Here is a 17,961-nt window from a genome sequence, read left to right as displayed (position 1 = left end):
GTGTCTGATTCACTTTGCTGCTGTTGAAAACAAATTCACCTGGAACTTCAAACAGGATTATAGTAACAAAAAATAAACAAAAAAACCACCTCACTAATAAAAAAACAACTGAGAAAAAAAAAAAAAAAAAAAAGGAATACCTGACCACAGGTGCAGGCCATCAAAGCCATAGGAATACAAGTCATCACCAACACCATTTCCTCCCCATTCTGCTCCTCCCCCTGGGGATGGTGAGAAACCCTCTGTGGAGGCCCAGCCCACTCGTAGATGAGTTGCTTCTGCAGTCACAAAGGGCTCCAGATGGTCCACCATAAGCTCATAGTACCACTTCCTGTACTGGGCAGAGCCTTCACTAATCCCCAGGAAGATGTTGGGTCGCATGCTTAAAGAGAAAGAATAAAAGTGGTTGTTAAAAACTCATCTCAAGAACATGAGGAACTACTGCAGACTTTATGTTAAACTCAAATTTCATGCTGGTTTTGTATGATTGAAACAGAAAAAAAATTTATTTATAAATAAAAAAATTATTTATTCATTCATTCTGGTGAAAAATTCTCTGTACAGTTAAAACTAAGAAGTGTTTCTTTCAGGAACAGAAACAATATCCTCACTCAGGTACCAACTGTAATATTATATGTGTTCTAACATTTAATAGATGTTAGATCCTACAAACAAAAATTATAGCCATTCACACATTACCAGAATAAATATAGGAAGTACACACACTGGAGGTTTAATTTTACATTGCAAACTGTGTTCTGTAACACTGATTATCTATTAAATAGAGTAATATTGACAAAGATACAAAAGTAAAGTGTCCATCTATTTCAAGTTCCTTGTACCTCTGTCTTCCTTAGTCCAAGTTTTCTAAAACTCAGTTATCTGCAGTACTTGTACTGATCTTTACTACTAATTTGCTCTTCCTACTGAACGAATTTCAAGTACCCCACAAAGCAAAAATATTACTGTGCTTATTCAATATCTATAGAAATATCCAGAGTCATATATCTAAAGGTCATATTGGACAAAGTGAAAGAAAACTATGCTTTCCTCATCTGATTTTGGGGATAATAATAAATCTAGAATCACATCCAAAAAGATCTGACATTAGACATTACTGTGTCAGCTTCATATTAAGCCATCCAACCTGGAATTAAAACTGCAGAGTAAAGAATTATCCAGAATCAATGCTGGGTAAATTCCCTCAAACACTGATTATCTGTATTACAAGAAATCTTTCAGACTTCCAGGCTGAATATGTCTGGTTTTCACACTCCTCCACTGAACTGGGTTATAACTTTTGTGAATATTTTCTTCCTACATACAAGCTGTCCAGTCAATACAAAAGAACACTTCATGGGGCTGTTAAATGCAAGACAGTGAAATAAAAAACATATTTTACCAATCTGATTGCTTACAAAGTAACTTGTTTTATCACTGGAGACTAACACGCTTCCCTTTGAGAAATATATGGGGGGTTAAATAATGGGTGTATATGGGAAATCTAAAATTTTGTCAAATATTTAAGTAAAAATACTCTTTTACTTCTTACAATTCAAACATTAAATCTCTGTAAAAATAATAGCAAAACCTGTTTGACAAAACCTATCTTCCAGAGAAGTCAAATAAAAATTTTAATTTTTAAGATCACCAACTGAATCTTTTCTGCCTGAATACAGCATCAGTAGTATGATGCCTTTCTACAGACCCTACAATTATTTTTTTTTTTTAACTTCTTGTTATTAAGTCCTGCTGGATGGTGGCTTCTACAAATCTGCCAGTGGAAGATAGGGTGAGGACAGTCCCTCACACTGGCTGAAAACATTTGAAAGCACAGACAGATCTAGACAGAAATCTTTAGAAGAGACTCTACAATTTCACAGACTTAGAGCAGTTTAGAGCAGCTTTAACTTGCAGCAGCTCTCTCTGAGCCATGTTTTGATTCTAATCAACACGAGAAAGAGTATTAAAAATCCTAAGAATAAAATATTTTAACAGAACTCCTGAAAGTTAAATGGGTTTTGTGTGGTGACTATTTCTTTTACCCAGAAGTTTTATCCTGCTTTGTTAATAGATTTTTTTTTTTCTTTTTACCTGCTCACATGGTTGACAAGGCGTGTCTGTAAGAGGAGATCTCTTCCTGGCAGAAGATTGTCACAGATGAGATGTTGATTAGACCGCACAGCTACTCCATGACAAACACAGAGAGAACACAAAACATCCAAAACCTGAAAAGAAAACAGGTTCTTTTCATCTTTACAATATTTTTTACATGGTAAAAAGCTCATTGTCACTCTGGGTTACTGAAGATAATATAATGCTGTATCATTTGTTACAGGAAGACATGTAAAGGTACAAAATTCATCCACCACAGTGGTTTTATTTTACAACAATTCTGGAATTCTCCCAGCAATATTAAGTATATCCTTCCTGATTTCCTGTGTGTATCAGTGTTTTAATCAAAAGTAGATACTGTGCCCATTTCTAACTAACTATATGCCATTCAGGAAAAAATTCTAATTATAAATATGTTATTAAAGTATTTAATATCTTAACTTCTCCACAGTAACATGTGCTTCTTTGTTCACAAATGTTCACCTAAATATATTTGTCTCTTCTTTGCCTACCTTATGGTTTCTTCCATGTTTGTCCAAAAGACAGATGATGGATTTAATATGTCCTTCCTTAATAATGTTTAGAGCTTCTGGGCTTTCCACCAACACACAGTGTAAAACCTCTAGAATTCCTGAAGGGAAAAAAAAAAAAATTAAAAAAGAAAATTAGTTATTCAACATGTATATAAAATGATAAGTGAACATAATATTTCCCAATATATTGCTCAGAAGTATAGAATAGTTTCAAAAATCATTGCATATTAAAAAAAAAAAAAAATCATTGCACATTAAAACCAAAATGAAACCAGGAGTCATGTTTTACTTCTAGATTTCACAGAGTAAGTGAATGTAGCAAAAATCAGAAAGAACAGGAAAAAACCCTGTAATTTAATAGTAAATATGTGAGGATCAACAATCACAAATAAAAGAAGCTGAATAAAATATTTGTTTTCAGTTAGTCCAGAAGGTGAAGACTTCACACTTGCATACATGTTATGCACATAAAATATGCTCTCCATTTATACAGTTTTCTTTTTCTTGGCCTAGAAAACCAGATGCACCACTAATGGCATCATATATCTGTGAATAAGAGAGCAGAGGTAAATTCCCAGTCCACTGTGTTTAATTTTATAATATAAATTTACTGTCCCACTGCATGAAATCTTCTTTCTGCATATAACAGCTGTAATGAGATCCACAGTGATGTTCTTAAAAGGGTAAACAAATATAAAGCATGAAAGTAAGATCTGTAAGCAAGTAAGAACCACTAGATCTCCAGTCTCAATTAAATGCAATTTCAATCCCACTTGCTTTGGGATCACCCACATTTGGCAGAGGCAAATCTTATGCATGTGGCTCATCAACACCAGTTGCTCCAGTTGTTGCCCTGATGAGAAAAGACAGAGCACTGAGGGAAAGCTGTCTCAAACCTAGAGAGATGCAACTCCTATTTACCTTCTGAATTTCTTATTAGTTTGCTTGCATCCCTGTATTCAAGCAATGGCTCCAAATACTCAGCTTAACTCTTGCAAAGTGAAACCCATAGCACAAGTCTTGGGCTCTTTGCCATGCTCTCTTTTACTGAGAGAAAACTGTAGCTCTCTGACTTGCCCTTGATGAAGGGAAAGAAATTAATCAGACAAAAATGTGGCCTCTGGTCTCTTCTTTACCCTGGTGAAGAAGAAATCCCAAGATGCTACAGTTGAGGACCAGGGTCAGCTAAGAAAAAAAGATGCCAAACAGCTACAAACTGAACACAGATTTTTAGTCTTGGAGCCCAGAAGGAGATGGCAGAGAAATACTGGATTTGAAACAGTCTTTATGCTGACCAGATGCCTCCCTCTCACCTTAACATTTCACATTGAATCTAAAGCTTACAGAAAGGAGAAAATGTTTTCTGTTAGATTTCCACTGGTTTTGAATAAAGCAACAGAAAAAAACAAGGTGAATCATAAATAACATGAGCATATGAAGGGAATTTTAAAACTGGTTCCTTCACATAACTGTTCTCAGGATGTATCAGAGGTTTTCTGAATTTGTAAACAATAAATGCAAGCTTTTGCACTTACTTTTAAGCAATTTTTAAAAATAGCTTTGCAATTTTAAGGAAAAAGAATGTGTATTTTGATTCATTAGAATTTTTACACATACACATCTTTTTTTTTTTGGCTATTTCTGAGTACCGGAAGAATTTATGGCCTGGAACATTTTAAATAACTGATCATACAGCCTCTCAACAAACAAAAAATTAAATATTAAAAGTATGAAATGCATGCTTATGCAGTGAAAAATAAAATGCAATTAAACAACTAAAAAACACAAAATAAGAAACTGTGAAGCAATTACAGACTGGTAAAAAACATTATTTATGAGGACTATAAAAGGGCCAAGAGTTCCAAGTCTACTCTGTTGCTCTTTTATCAGATCTCCATCTGTAGAACTTCTCAAGTATTGGTAGAATTAGGATATGTTCCATCTTTATGTACCAGCAAAGAGTAAAATACCTTCAGTTAATTAATTTTTTTTAAATTGTTAACTTTGGACCAACTTGTATTATTCTTATTCACATTTCAATCAAGATACAACTCTATTAAAAACAAAAATAAGACCAACAAAACCCACGAAAATGCAAGCTACCTCATAAAGAAAAAAACAACCAATAATTATCTAATAAAGCACTGAAATTGGGCTGTGCAGACTTCTTACTATGAGTTAAAAAGGTATGAAACATGTTATGAACTGTCATATGTCCATAAAGATTTCAAAATTATTAGTTTAAACTTAGGATTTCAGATTTCCATCCTTGTTAGAATCAAGTTAGTCTGCCAGAAAAGACAATGGTTACTTTTCACTTGCCATTTGAAAGTGGTTCCAATTTTTATTTCCTAAGAAAATCTGAAATAAAATGAGAATTGCAATTCCCAATTATTTCATTCATGGGGAAACCATGAAAATAGCAACCTTCAGTATCTGAAGGGGGCCTGCAGCAAGGCTGGAGAGGGACTGTCTGCAAGGGCCTGGAGTGATAGGATGAGGGGCAATGACTTTAAATTAGAGAAATTTAGAATGGATGTTAGGAACAAGTTCTTTACCTTGAAGAAAGTGGAGCAGGTTGCCCAGGGAGGTAGTTGAGGCCCTAACCCCTTGAGATATTCAAGGTGAGGCTCTGAGTAACCTGATCTAGTTGAGGATGTCCCTGTTTGCTGCAGAGGAGTTGGACTGGATTACCTTTAGAGGTCTCTTCCAACCCAAATCATTCTGTGATTCTATGCCTGCAGCCATTTCACATCATTCAGACATTTCATTTTAATCAGGGTAACCTACAGAACTGTCACCTTTTATCTCAATACTATTTATTGCTTTTATCCAGGGATCTGGAGGAAGATAATCCTGTCATTACTAATGAAGTGTACAGATTAGGTAAGGACTAAAATGTGGTAAAGGTGGAAGACAATAGACGTGTTGAAACTTCAATTTATCTGGTACAAAAGATTCCAAACAAAGTGTTTCAAAGGAAAGAGCTTCAAAAAAAAGTCACAACCACAATATAATGAGCTAGATATGAACTCACCAACTGATTCTGTAGCCCTGAAGATATAAGCAGAAAATCTCAGCTACAAAAAAGATAACATACTGAGCCTGAATTTGGCAGTGGTATGATCTGGGCTGCAATAGCTGTATGCTTCTAATATTGACAGTAATAATATTGATAAATAGGATAAAAACCTAAGAGTCATGAGAGCAAGCTGAAAGAGCAGATGATGCCCTGCAGTACCATAGCAGGTGCATAATCCATCCTGTCTGCCAACTAGAGAGGAAGGGGTCACTTAACATGATAAAAGCACCTAGGGAGGTAAGAAAAGTGTTTAATAAGTACCCTCAGTCTGGAGGGGTAATCTGTCACAATATCAAAAACTTTACTGTGTAACACAGTGATCTGGCAATGCAGGGAAACCACTACATTCAAAACTGGTAATATTAAATTAACCATTTCTCATTGTAGCACTGGAAAATACTTTTTACAATATAAACAATGACCCAGTAAAAATTGATACAATATAATGTAAGTGTGGCAGCCATAATCATGGAATTTTCAGATTTACGTAGGTAGATTCATAATCTTAATTTTCTTTTCAAGTAGTACATAGTGTTCATTTTCTAGTCCTAATCTTCTCAGCAACAGAAGTAAAATGACTTTCGAGATGCAAATATTCACTAATAACTCAATGTTATCAATTAGACCCAGCTGCCACAGCACCTTCTCTGATTACTGCAGCATCTGAATGCTAATTAAACACACTTTGTTCTTAGGGCAAATTCCCCCGACTTCAGAAAAGAAATATCATATGAATGCCCAATGCCATTCTGGACTAATCCACTTTTGGATTGTCTACATTAAAGACAACTGGACTGGCTCCAATTTCATAGGAGTTCATAGCTCATGGCAGTACAGCAGGAAATGTTCAAATTTAATACAAATATCACAAAGAGCATCGTATACTGGGATTGTGATAAAGATGAAATGAAAATGCTTTCTTAATGACTAACAGATTAATCAAAGTATCTATTTTCATGTTGATTCCTCTAATGTCATACTGCAGACTAGAATAAAATGCATGCCCTTCAAAAAAATAGAGCTCAAAACCTGATGATATCTGGTTCCAAAAACCTTCACTTGGAGGTTATCACACCACTAATTTGCCTCATTCTACTTTTTATAACCTATATCTTAATGCCTTTAAATTTTTAGGAGGATTTGTTAATCCCATCTGGAATATATTTCAGAGTGAAAGACTTGTCTTATCTTAATTAATGCATTGAAGACACAGTTGGAGCATTTGCATTGAATTATTCCCTCAGCTCCTGTGATATCTCACTTCTAACATGGTCTACTCTCAGACATATTTATACTTGATACAAATCTTTATTTTCTTGCTTTTGTTTCAGTGAAGATCAGGAACAGAATCAGTTTTGTACCCAACTTGTACAATCATCTAACAATTGCTGTTTATGTATTTAATGTCTTTGTTTTGTTTTCATAACATTTTTAGTTCAAGGATAAGGAAAAAGTGAGAATAGGAATTTTACTGATAACAGTTCATGGCACCATATCTTTATCAGAACACATCCAAGAAAACATCTGCAGGAGATGTAGCTAACAACTTCAATGGTGAAGGTGAGCTTAATCTTGATGTGGCTCACAGAGTATGGTGTTTCTTCCTCAAAAACATACAACCTTAGAAAATAATTATTTCAGGTGAATATATGCAGCCAGATATTTTCATTTAAAAGATGTAGTATCATCTGCTACCTATCCCTATTGTAGATCTACCACTGTAAATTAAATAGCAAATATCTCACCCCAAACAAGCTCTATAAATCTTAAAATGTGGCAAGCAAGCATCCCACATAAAAATCACAAAAGCACATTTACATACTAAAAGCTGAACCTACTGTGCCTCTCGAGATAACTAAAGCACTGCATAATTAGCATATTGTATAACTGACTCCCTCAAACCCAGAAAAAGTTTTAATTATAAAGTCCATTTTGGAGGCAACATGGAAGTTTTGTTACCAGAACATATGGGGAAGGAGTTCAAGTGGCCCAGTTCCTAGAATAACACTTAGGACAAATGAGCATTGCAAAGATCAGTACCAGGAGAATCTTTTGAGGACATCATGAAGTTCATTATGCAGCACAACTACAGTGTCAGATTACTCTGCAGTTTACAGAATTCATTTCATACCTTGTTATAACATCATAAACATAACCATTTAGGTTTTGATTTTCAAACTTCATTTTTACTTTGAGTTTTATTTTTTTTAAATTCATCCATAACAGAAAAACAGTTGTTTTCAGAGCTGTTGTAACAAATTTTATATTGACCCTCCAAAGGTTATGTGGAAAGTTTTTAATGATTTCTGAATATTCTAGCCCTGAGAGTTTCAGATGTAAAATTAGGTCTCTCAGGAAATAATTTCACTGGGAACAAAAGTTGCAGTCGTATCCTATGCACCTGCATAATTATGATAACATTCTCCTTAGATGAGTGTCCTCACATAAAGGTGGATTGTGGAGAAAGCTCTAGCCTGCAATTTTTTCCAGTTTTTAAACTGCTTTATCAGTTCAAACCCTCTGTTACTCAAATGTTCATGAAGGCAAGAAGGTGACCACATCTGCAGAGCAGGTTTCCCTAACAATACTGTAAACCAAACTAATGTTCAGTTATGAAATCTATTTGGTCAACACAGAGACCAAATGCAATCCAGAAGCACTAAGGGGATAACACAGTGGTTCAGGAGGAAAGACAGACTTTGGGTAATGGCAAAGAAAAGAAGTCAGCTTAAAGAACCTGTGTCTCAACTAAGAATTCCCAGACTCTCAAACCAGAAACATGTTTCAGGCATGCTCTTTCTTGATAACTTCAAAGAGAAGTTCAGACCTCAGGAGTGAGAGAGAATGTGTAGGGAATGTGTATGTATTACGGAGGTAACTGTTATATGCAAATATCTAGGTATTTTCTAAATACATACTCAATAGAATACATGAACTTCCCTCCATGAGCACTACAGGCTTTCAAGATAACACAAGTTACACTCATTCCATATGATTCTTATTGCACTTAGTTAGGTCCAAATCCTGAAAAACATAAGAGACTTCCAAGGAGAAGGGATGTACTAGAATTAAAGAGAAAGTAACCTAATACAGCTGGAACTGTTAAGTAACTGTTTCATCAAAAGGTTTGTGTGCCTGAATCTAGGACAGCATTGGAAAAGGAAAAGGAAAGACTGTCAGAACTTGAGGTAGAATTACACAAATTCAAAATGCAAAAACATTACAAATATAAGTCTCACTTTCTTAATACAATTTACTCTGTCACTGGAAGGACTAAATGATAATCAAACAGAACAAGTACATAGTCAATTTTAAAGAATGAGAAACTGGTCAAATAATTATGTTAAAATACTGAAAAGCATACCAGAAGAGGCTTCCAATCTTTCTAATCTGCTGATCAACCAATCAAGAGATCCAGAAAACTGAGCACAGTTTTTACGATTCCCTCGAATCAGAGCAGCTATTGGAAAAGAAAGAAAAACATTTTAAAAGGAATCATAATTTAGTAATTTTAAAAATACTTGTCTTTCTGGGAAGCTTCCTGTGAGATATATTCTTAATTTTAATTATTGATATTCATGATTTAAATTTAAATAACATGAATGATGGTTAGACCTAGGCATAAAAAGTACTCTTGGTATAAAACTAACCTTTAAGGTATTTGAACTACTTTGGCATTACAATCACCTCAATAATCCCTGCAAAATGCTCTAGATGAAGTACAGTATTTTCTGACACCACAGAAGTCAGCTGCTACTGTAGAAACCAATTTCTATAAAACAGTTTTCTTCTAATGACAAGAAACAGTGTGAAGTAGCATGTGAAGCCAAAAACATAGGTATCAATGTAAACTATTTTTTACTGGTACAATACATTTGTTCAAGAAGTACTAAAACAAGGCATGTCCAGGAACTGGTTGTAGTACAGGTTATAGAGAGGAAGTACCTGGCTTGAAACTGCATCTCCATCATGCTTTAAGCTAAAGATTGATGTAGACTGAATACATTTACTAACTTTACAGCTATACCTGAGCAGCAAGACCCCTGAACACTACAGGCACTGCCCTGTCCTGGAATATCTGTGTCTGCATGGAGATGTGCATTCACATGAGCTCACAGAGAAGCATCTGTTCTACTCTGAAAAAAGACTGAGGCACTAATGCACCTGTCTGGTTTGTGGTACAATGCAAACTGCTTTTCTTAAGATTGTTTTCCAATTCTGCCAACAAATTATTTCAAACTGAAATTTCTATGGTCCTGCTTAGAGGCAATGTCCTCTTCAAATCTCTTTAGTCCTACTGAAATTTGTTACATTATATTGCAACTGTAGTTTTATGCTGTTTCATTTTTGAAAGGTTAAACTTGCAGACTTGTGACATAAATATGACATGAAATTGTATCTGCAAAGGGGAAAAGCAATCTTGGAGTTAGCTGGAAACAAGTCACTGCACTGGCAGTTCTGTGTCATGAGAGACAGTTATCCAATTCCTTCATAGCCAAAAAAAGACCTACACCAAAACCCAACCAAATAAGCAAAACCAAAAACCAACCCCTAATGGGCAAACCAAACAAACAAAGCCTTTTTTTTTTTTTTTTTGCTGTATATATATATATAAATAAATCTATACTCTGAAATCATTCATATTAATTACCATAGTTATATGAAAGTACTTGGGAATCATAAGAGAAGGAGAAGCATCTTGTTAAAAGACAGATCAGAACTATGGAACCCTCGTTTGTACAAGTGACCTTTTTTATTGATTATAGACAAGCCACATAATCTCACTGTGCTTCAGGTTTGAAAATCAAATGAAGGCAGCAATAGTTCATTGCTTATTGTGACATCAATAAATTTAACTTCATTAACAGTAATAAGGTACAGATGGCTTCATAAATGCAGCTCAGCAGAAGTTTGTGCAAGGTAAGTATCCAGTGGTTAAAGCTGTGCATTAAATGAGGCACAGAGTCATTTAACATTGAAAGTGAAAACTAATATCCAACAGTTGTAAATGCATTAAATGAGGCACTCAGCCACTTAGCACTGAAAACAAAAATAATCCACAGTTGCTTCTTTTATTGCATCCTACTCTAAACAAGACTAAAACTGGATGCTAAACAAATAAAAAAATAAAGCCCAGGATGGTCAGTCAAGACATTAAAGTCACATCATTACATATACTCCTGTGCATTCTTTGGTGATATGAAAGGATTAAATACAACTGATTATATGTATTTGTAAAAGAGGAAGAGAAGACGTCTGAGCAGATATATGGAATCATTTTAAACCGAAAGTGGGTAGATGTAGGTTGACTATGGGAAGGAACCACTAACATTCTGCAATTTAGTATCAGTTTCACTGTGAAATCTTAGTTTAGTTTCACACATCTTTCCCCAATTTTAACTGTTAAAGATAGTATTTACTACCCTTTCTGCCTGCCAATGGTTCAGCTACCTTCAAAAAATTCAGACTAAGCAATCTGGTTGCATGCAAGCATGAAAATAGCCAAAGTTATATGGGGTTGCTCAGTTTTGTTTGAACAGAGTGAAAACAGCAGAAAACACTTTATTTAGCACTCTTTATTGTGCTAGCAGCCTACAGAGTTCTGAAGTAACACAGACATTGCCAGAGATAAGTGAAAAATAGAGCTGTAACATGCTGTAACCAATGTATAACATTACTTGTATCCCTTTGCAATGCCAAACTTTTCAGAAGTGAGATTCAGTATAAATTACATAAAATGTTTAACTCAAAAGTAAGATAATAATCCTGCATTAAGACTCTGTCCAAACTCAATCTTATGGTCAAACACATGCAAGTTCAAAGGCAAGCAGGCCCTCGTATTAGAGCTGGTGAGTTACAGAAAGAAAGCAGCACAGGCACATCCTGGACTGCTCAATGACAGGGACACGTTACTGTCCTCAGTCACTTAAGGTCAATACAAACATTAAAAACCTGATGACAGAGAAGCAACTGACAAAATGCTGTCTTAGGCAGTAAAATTTCATTTTGTGGACAATTAAAAACTCAATAGGAGTGAACACATAGCAGTGGATTAATAACAATATGAGGTGCAGTACAACATCAATAAAATAAGCAATGCAAACTGATGGGCAAACAAATCAGACAATCAAATGCTACTACTTAAATAGGAATTTGACCAGGGCACCAACTAACACTTAAATATAACTACAGGGATTTGCAGTGACTTCAGTTGGATGAGACCTTCATGATAAACTGTTTAAGAGAATGTACTTTTCCAGAACACACTGTATCCTAGTATAATACTGAAGTTATTTGGTCATTACTGATTAGTAAGCGGGGTCTTTGTCAGAAGCTTGAGATTTATGCTGTACTTCTGCAGCCAGATGTGTGAAAAATTGGAGGCTTCTACAAAACTGACCACATCATGGCTCCTTTACACATGAATGACATCTTCACATGTATTTTGTTCACACATTTTGGGACTATACAAGACACATCAGCAATATGATGATGCAAAAAAGTAATAAATCGTTTCACTAAGGAAAACATTTTTCACTAAAGAAATATTTATCATAACAAATAAATATTACTAGAAAAAACACATTAGTTGAGTGCTTTCAGTGTATTTTATTCTAAAGCACATGCAAGGACCTGGAAATTAAAAAATCTTGTTTAATTTGTATCCTAAATTTCTACCAACTGGAAATTCTTCTATACTTAAACAGGCACATGTTTCTTTTCATCTGAGTATTATTTTGAGCTAAAAAAATCCAAGTAACTCATAATATTCTTACCAAGTAATTCATACAAAGAATTCAGAATAGATTTCCATGCTTCTCCAGCTTCTTTTCCAGCTACATCTGCAAAATGAGCTGCACTGCTGTATACATTCAAGCGATCAATACATTCAAGAACAAGGTTGATCATTCCCTAAAAATGGAAAGGCTCAGATTGTCAGAGAAAAAAAAGAAGTATTGTTTAGGTGCAAACACATAAGATTTTCAGAAATCTAAGAAAATAAAACAAGAAAGCCAGGACATGTAAAACACAAGAATAAATATATATACATGGACTCACACAAACAGAGTCAAACAAGAAATCCTTATAGAAATATTTCCTTGACTGTGACAATAAAAAATTACCACTTAGGTTGGTCAAAATAAACCCAAAAAGAAACAGCATTGCAGACACAATTTTAGGCAAGTTTTTTTTGAAAGGCATTTAGGCATCTAACAAAGTGCAGAAAGCTATTACGACCAGAGAAATAACAGACAATATGAAACAAAATATTTAAAGCATTCTTATTACACCAAAACATCCTTCTGCATGTAATGATTAACACATAAGGAAAGAATTACGCTTATAATTCAGGTCACAGGGTCATACAGATACTTTTTTAAAAAAACTAAAAGGAAGATCTTAAATGCATTTCTTTAAATACACAGGAAAATCAAAAGAACTACAGAGATTAGAAACGTAGCAAATATTTTTACTCTGACTCAAAAAACCACAGCAAATATATTTTATATTAGACATCAGCTCCATGGCAGTGCAAAAGAATACTTGCAGACAACATGGTGGAAAATCAGGAATAAAACTGAGAGAAGTACCTCTTCCTGGAAGAGGTTCTGACGATTCTTCAGTGCTCGGAGCCTGTTTTGTTTGTCTTCGTGCTCCAAATGTTCATCAGGAGGGTGAAAGTAGCCAATCAAGTCCTGAAGGCTCAGACTGACTGACTCGATAGGCAAATCAATGGTGGAAGACTTCACTTTCTTGCTGAGAGCATCCAGGCCCCTGCAAAAAGATGCAAAATATTCTACGTACTGTAATATGTTTTTTTTTCATTATTCATTATTTTTTCATTATTTCATTGTTGAGATGGCGAAGCTCAGTTCCTTTTCTGACAGCTAAAACTTCTCAAAACATCTTTATATCTGCCACATTCTCACTTAATATTCTACTCCCCCTTCTCAAGCAAAATGGAAGCATCAATGTTTCTCTTACTTTTTTCCGAAATCCAGAAAACACATTTTAATATTTTACCTACACTTTTAGCAGTAGCAGAGGCAGACCACACATTTTTGAGAAATTATTGTAAACCTGTTCAGAGCATCATGAGGCCTGAATTGACAAAACTCAAAAAAACCAGTCCTAAAGTGCCAAAGATAGCCCAGCTAGTTCATACAGGCCCTCAAGCACATCTCTAACCTGTTCTTAAAGCCATCTTCAGAACTGGAAGATGCAGCTTCCTCCACAAACTCTGTCTCAGAACACCATTTTGGTTTTCCTGACACACATTTCAGGTTTGGCCTTGCTGTAGTCTGCAACCCTCAACTCCCGGAAGTGGAGGACAGACCCTTCTCATCCGTGTTGCACCTGCCCCTTGGCTCAGCTGAATCCCAAACAAACCCCATAATCCAATTTTTCCTCAGGGCTGTGTTTCCCAGCCCTTGACAGACCTTTCTCCTCCGTTCAAATCTCACCTTTCTTGAATTGTGGCTCTTGGAGCTGAGCCCTCCCCAGCACCAAGCAGCAAAATGGAAGGAGAGAACCTTCCCTCAGCACCTCCTGGTTCCCCTCAGGAAGGACGCGATGGGCAGGGGTCGGCAGGAATCCCGCCAGAACCTTCTGGAAGGAGCAGGAGGAGCCATGAGGGGCAGAAAAAGCAGGGGTTCTGAGGGCCTGTGAACATAGTGGCCTTCCAGGGAGGAGGGAGAGATTCAGAGGAACCCAAAACTCCATAGGAGGCAGCCAGGGCTCTGAAGTGCTGGGAGAGGAGCAGCCCTGAGGGATACAGCAGGCAAGAGCAGGAGGAAGGGGCTTCATTTGTCTCTTTTGACTCAGTATCAATTCTGCCATTGTAAAAAAAAAGCTTCTTTGCTAGCGTATTTTCAACTAATGACCCAGCTAAGTAGCAAAGAGGTCTTCTTTATGTTCAGCAGTGCTCCGTTTATGCTGACCTAAGGATCACTGAGCTCCAGGAGGCAGAGGAGCCTGAGGACTCCACGCAGGCTCCCAGCTCCCCCCTCATCTCACTCTCTTCTTTCCTTAGAGGCATCAGAAGTCCTCAGCAACCTGACCCACGACCTGCCAGTCCTCTCCCCCACGTGGCACAGCTCCCTGCTTACTCCCAAGGGCTCCTCACCCCCTCAGGATTTGAGGCAGAGGCTCCATTTTAGAAATACTTGCTGCAGAAGAATAAAAATCCCTTAGAATAAATAATGCTATGTTTCAAAAAGATAACTATCAGAGCTAAGTTCATTTTTATTGTGAGCACATTAACAAGTGCAATTTTTCTACTGAATTCGTGGGAAGAACTGGAGCACACAAGAGAATAATTTTGATCCCCTCCAATTCAGCTTTTTTCTGCTTGGAGTAACATCCTGCCAAAACTAAATTGTTAAACACTACCTTGGACTCCCCATGCACTCTGAAAAAATCTCTACTGTAATTTAACAGTACCTCAATTCACAAGACCCTATCATTAAATTGTCTTTCTCTGTCCTTATCTCTTATGGCATTCTTTAGAAGCTTCTAAGAAAATGTATTATTTATAAAGTGACCTAGGGCTTGCATTTCTTTTGTATTTTAGATGTCATACAATAAGCAGATCTCCTGACAGGCATTTTTCTCTGATGTTATTTAAATACTAGTAAATGTTTTTCAACAAATTGACCTGTGTGTGACTTCAGCTGTGCACTGATTTAGGACTTGGTGGCTTCAGGTCACCATCTCCCATGTTGGCAATTCATTTGTGACAAATGAATTCCTATGAAATAGTCATCATTTCATATAGTCTTAATGCATATCACCCTTTTTCTATCAGCAGCTACAATGATGAGAGGGGCCTTTCCTCAACTATTGAAGTCACTAACACTTGAGAATCAGCATTTTCTCAGTGGTATTTAGGAAGACATCTGGAGTAAGAAGATTAAGGCACATCACTTACATCTGATAGGCACTATTTGTAAATGGCGAAATTGTTATAAAATAAAACATTTTTTTACACTGCAAAATATTAAAGAAACAAGTAGCCTTAAAAGGAACAAATAAGGAAAGTATAATGGGAGGGGAGAAAGAAGGTGTAATTCCATACTTCTAAGAAAAGCTTTTTTTTGAGACTATGAGCTTCTTCAGTATATTTGAATCTTATACAGGTTTGTACTTACAGTTTTCTCCTCCCATGTTTTCAAGGAAGAACACTTTTAAAAACCATACTTAGAAAAGAAAGAGCTAAATGATGCACTGCATTACTTAAATTTTGGCAAACAAAAAAATCTCTTTTACAGTTTATTTGCATTTTCAGTATGTTTCTATGTTCAAATCAAGATGGAACAATATCATATTAGAAGATAGAGCAAAGAAACTCTCAAGGTACCTCTCTGCTGATAACACAAAGGATTGGCAGAAAGTCTGCTTAGAGATGTATTCATCCTTTTTTTTTTTTTTTTTGAGGACTAACTGTTGTGTGCTTTTTCTGAGAGGTTCACTGTTATGTTAATAGCCACTTTGAATAAAGTAAAAGAGGCAGAAAGAGAAAAGGGATGAAAAGATAATTTTAGGAGCAGACCTTATGAACCTGTTGAAAAGGAAGACTGTGCTACGGATGACACGGGCTGTCCGGGATTCTTCATTCTGAGATCTGGACAATGTTAAACCATCATCCATGTGACCTTCATGGTGCATTATTGCCTGTAATACAAACCCAAAAAAGCATTCACTACAAAATGAAATATTATTCATAAGCGAAGACTATGAAAATTCGCTTAGTAAGGCAGGCTAGGAAATTATGAAGTCATATACAAAAAAAGAAGGATTCAATTAAAAGCAGATAATCCCATGTTTAATTCCCTCATGTGTGAGGACACATTTGTATACAATCTCAAAGCTACAGGTTCTAAAATATACAACTTATTTTAAAAAAATTAAAACCCATCAAAAGTCTATCCTTTAAGAGAAGTTATCCTTTAAGAGAAGAAATCCCTCAGAGCTCAAGTCTTGCCCATTCATAATGTGCTCACAACAGGGAAAGAAGAGTCTGAAACATGCGATGCCTTCTCAATCCAATTACAGCATAAAGTAAGGAATTTTAGCATATTCTACAGGCTATTGTTAATATTTCAGTATTTGACATCAAGTATATCCAGATTTATCCATGTTTGTAGGTCTACAGGTTAAAACATACTTTGTGTGGCTTTCAGGTTCAGAACTCAGTAAATCATGTAACTTTTCAACATGAGACTTTTGCAATGAAACAAAAGCATGCTTGAAACATTGGAAACCTATGAATTAGCTTTCTCCTGTAGTTCCCTTCATTCTCCCTGCTCTCCTCAGACTGGGACTGAACAAAACATTCCTACTTCCAGACCTACCTTGCGTTGCAGAGAGCCCATTCTTACAGACTTGGCATCAGCAGACTGGTATGTGAGCCATAAGCCTGTATCTGCGTGTTGTATGAAGCATATTGAATCCCCATATTTTATTTCAGGTGCTCCCATTCCATCCACCTCTTTCCTTGTCCCTATGTCCAGCTTTTCCTGAAGAAGAAGAAACATTCAACATGTTAATTATGCATTAAATATTGAATAGTAGGGATTATGCAGAGCAAGACCTAAAAGAATACTTGAGATACTTCTTTAATGAAATTATTAAAACCAGGCAAAAGTGTAACTTGTAGTTAAATATTTAGGGAAAATATGGAGATACAGCCCATCCACAAAAAATCTAGCTTACTACACTAGGAAAGCCAGGTACATTCATTTCACCTGCCTAGGAAAGAACTAGGGTAAATAATTGACCACACATGTCATTACTGAAATATAAAAGCTTACAAAGCAACACCTAATACATTCATAATGCATGCATAATCCTCTAGATAAATTTGGGAGAGGTTTTTTTTTCCCAGCCTGGAAAAGATAAGCACTTGTCTACAATTCCTTTCTGACTGTCACAGACAGACCTGTCTTTCTGACAGGTCTTTAACCTGTCACCACCCAATACTGCCCAACAACAGGCTCAATATTGCCTAAAATATTTAATTTCTCTGTGCTGGTGACTGGCCTCTTCATATGTACAAAAAAAAATGCTATGACAAGGCATCAGTCCAGCTGGTGTCTTACACAGACAGCAGCCATTTCAGGAGAGAAAAATCAGCATCCCAAACAATACTATAGTTTGCAATTGTAATTTGAGGTGTTCCCCAAGCTCTAGATCCTCTAAGAACTTACTTCTTCACCACAGATATAATTT

The 17,961-nt window shown here is 36.0% G+C and overlaps 1 protein-coding gene across 8 annotated transcripts in view; it reads right to left on the bottom strand.

Moving 5' to 3' along the window:
* The window catches only part of RYR2 (ryanodine receptor 2), a 345,759-nt gene that overhangs the window by 155,036 nt on the left and 172,762 nt on the right, over positions 1-17,961 (bottom strand). For all 8 annotated transcript variants that reach the window (XM_071739054.1, XM_071739056.1, XM_071739057.1 and 5 more), the window contains 8 exons: positions 17,085-17,249; positions 16,283-16,404; positions 13,323-13,506; positions 12,507-12,642; positions 9,095-9,190; positions 2,628-2,746; positions 2,095-2,228; positions 141-382 (listed from right to left, as the gene is read on the bottom strand). In XM_071739054.1, the coding sequence (XP_071595155.1) occupies positions 141-382; positions 2,095-2,228; positions 2,628-2,746; positions 9,095-9,190; positions 12,507-12,642; positions 13,323-13,506; positions 16,283-16,404; positions 17,085-17,249 (1,198 nt within the window). The remainder of the gene's footprint in view (positions 1-140; positions 383-2,094; positions 2,229-2,627; positions 2,747-9,094; positions 9,191-12,506; positions 12,643-13,322; positions 13,507-16,282; positions 16,405-17,084; positions 17,250-17,961) is intronic.

Source organism: Heliangelus exortis, chromosome 3, assembly GCF_036169615.1.
Source record: "Heliangelus exortis chromosome 3, bHelExo1.hap1, whole genome shotgun sequence".
Taxonomy (NCBI): domain Eukaryota; kingdom Metazoa; phylum Chordata; class Aves; order Apodiformes; family Trochilidae; genus Heliangelus; species Heliangelus exortis.
Note: the sequence above shows the minus strand (reverse complement) of the source record. Positions and strands in the feature narration are given on the sequence as shown.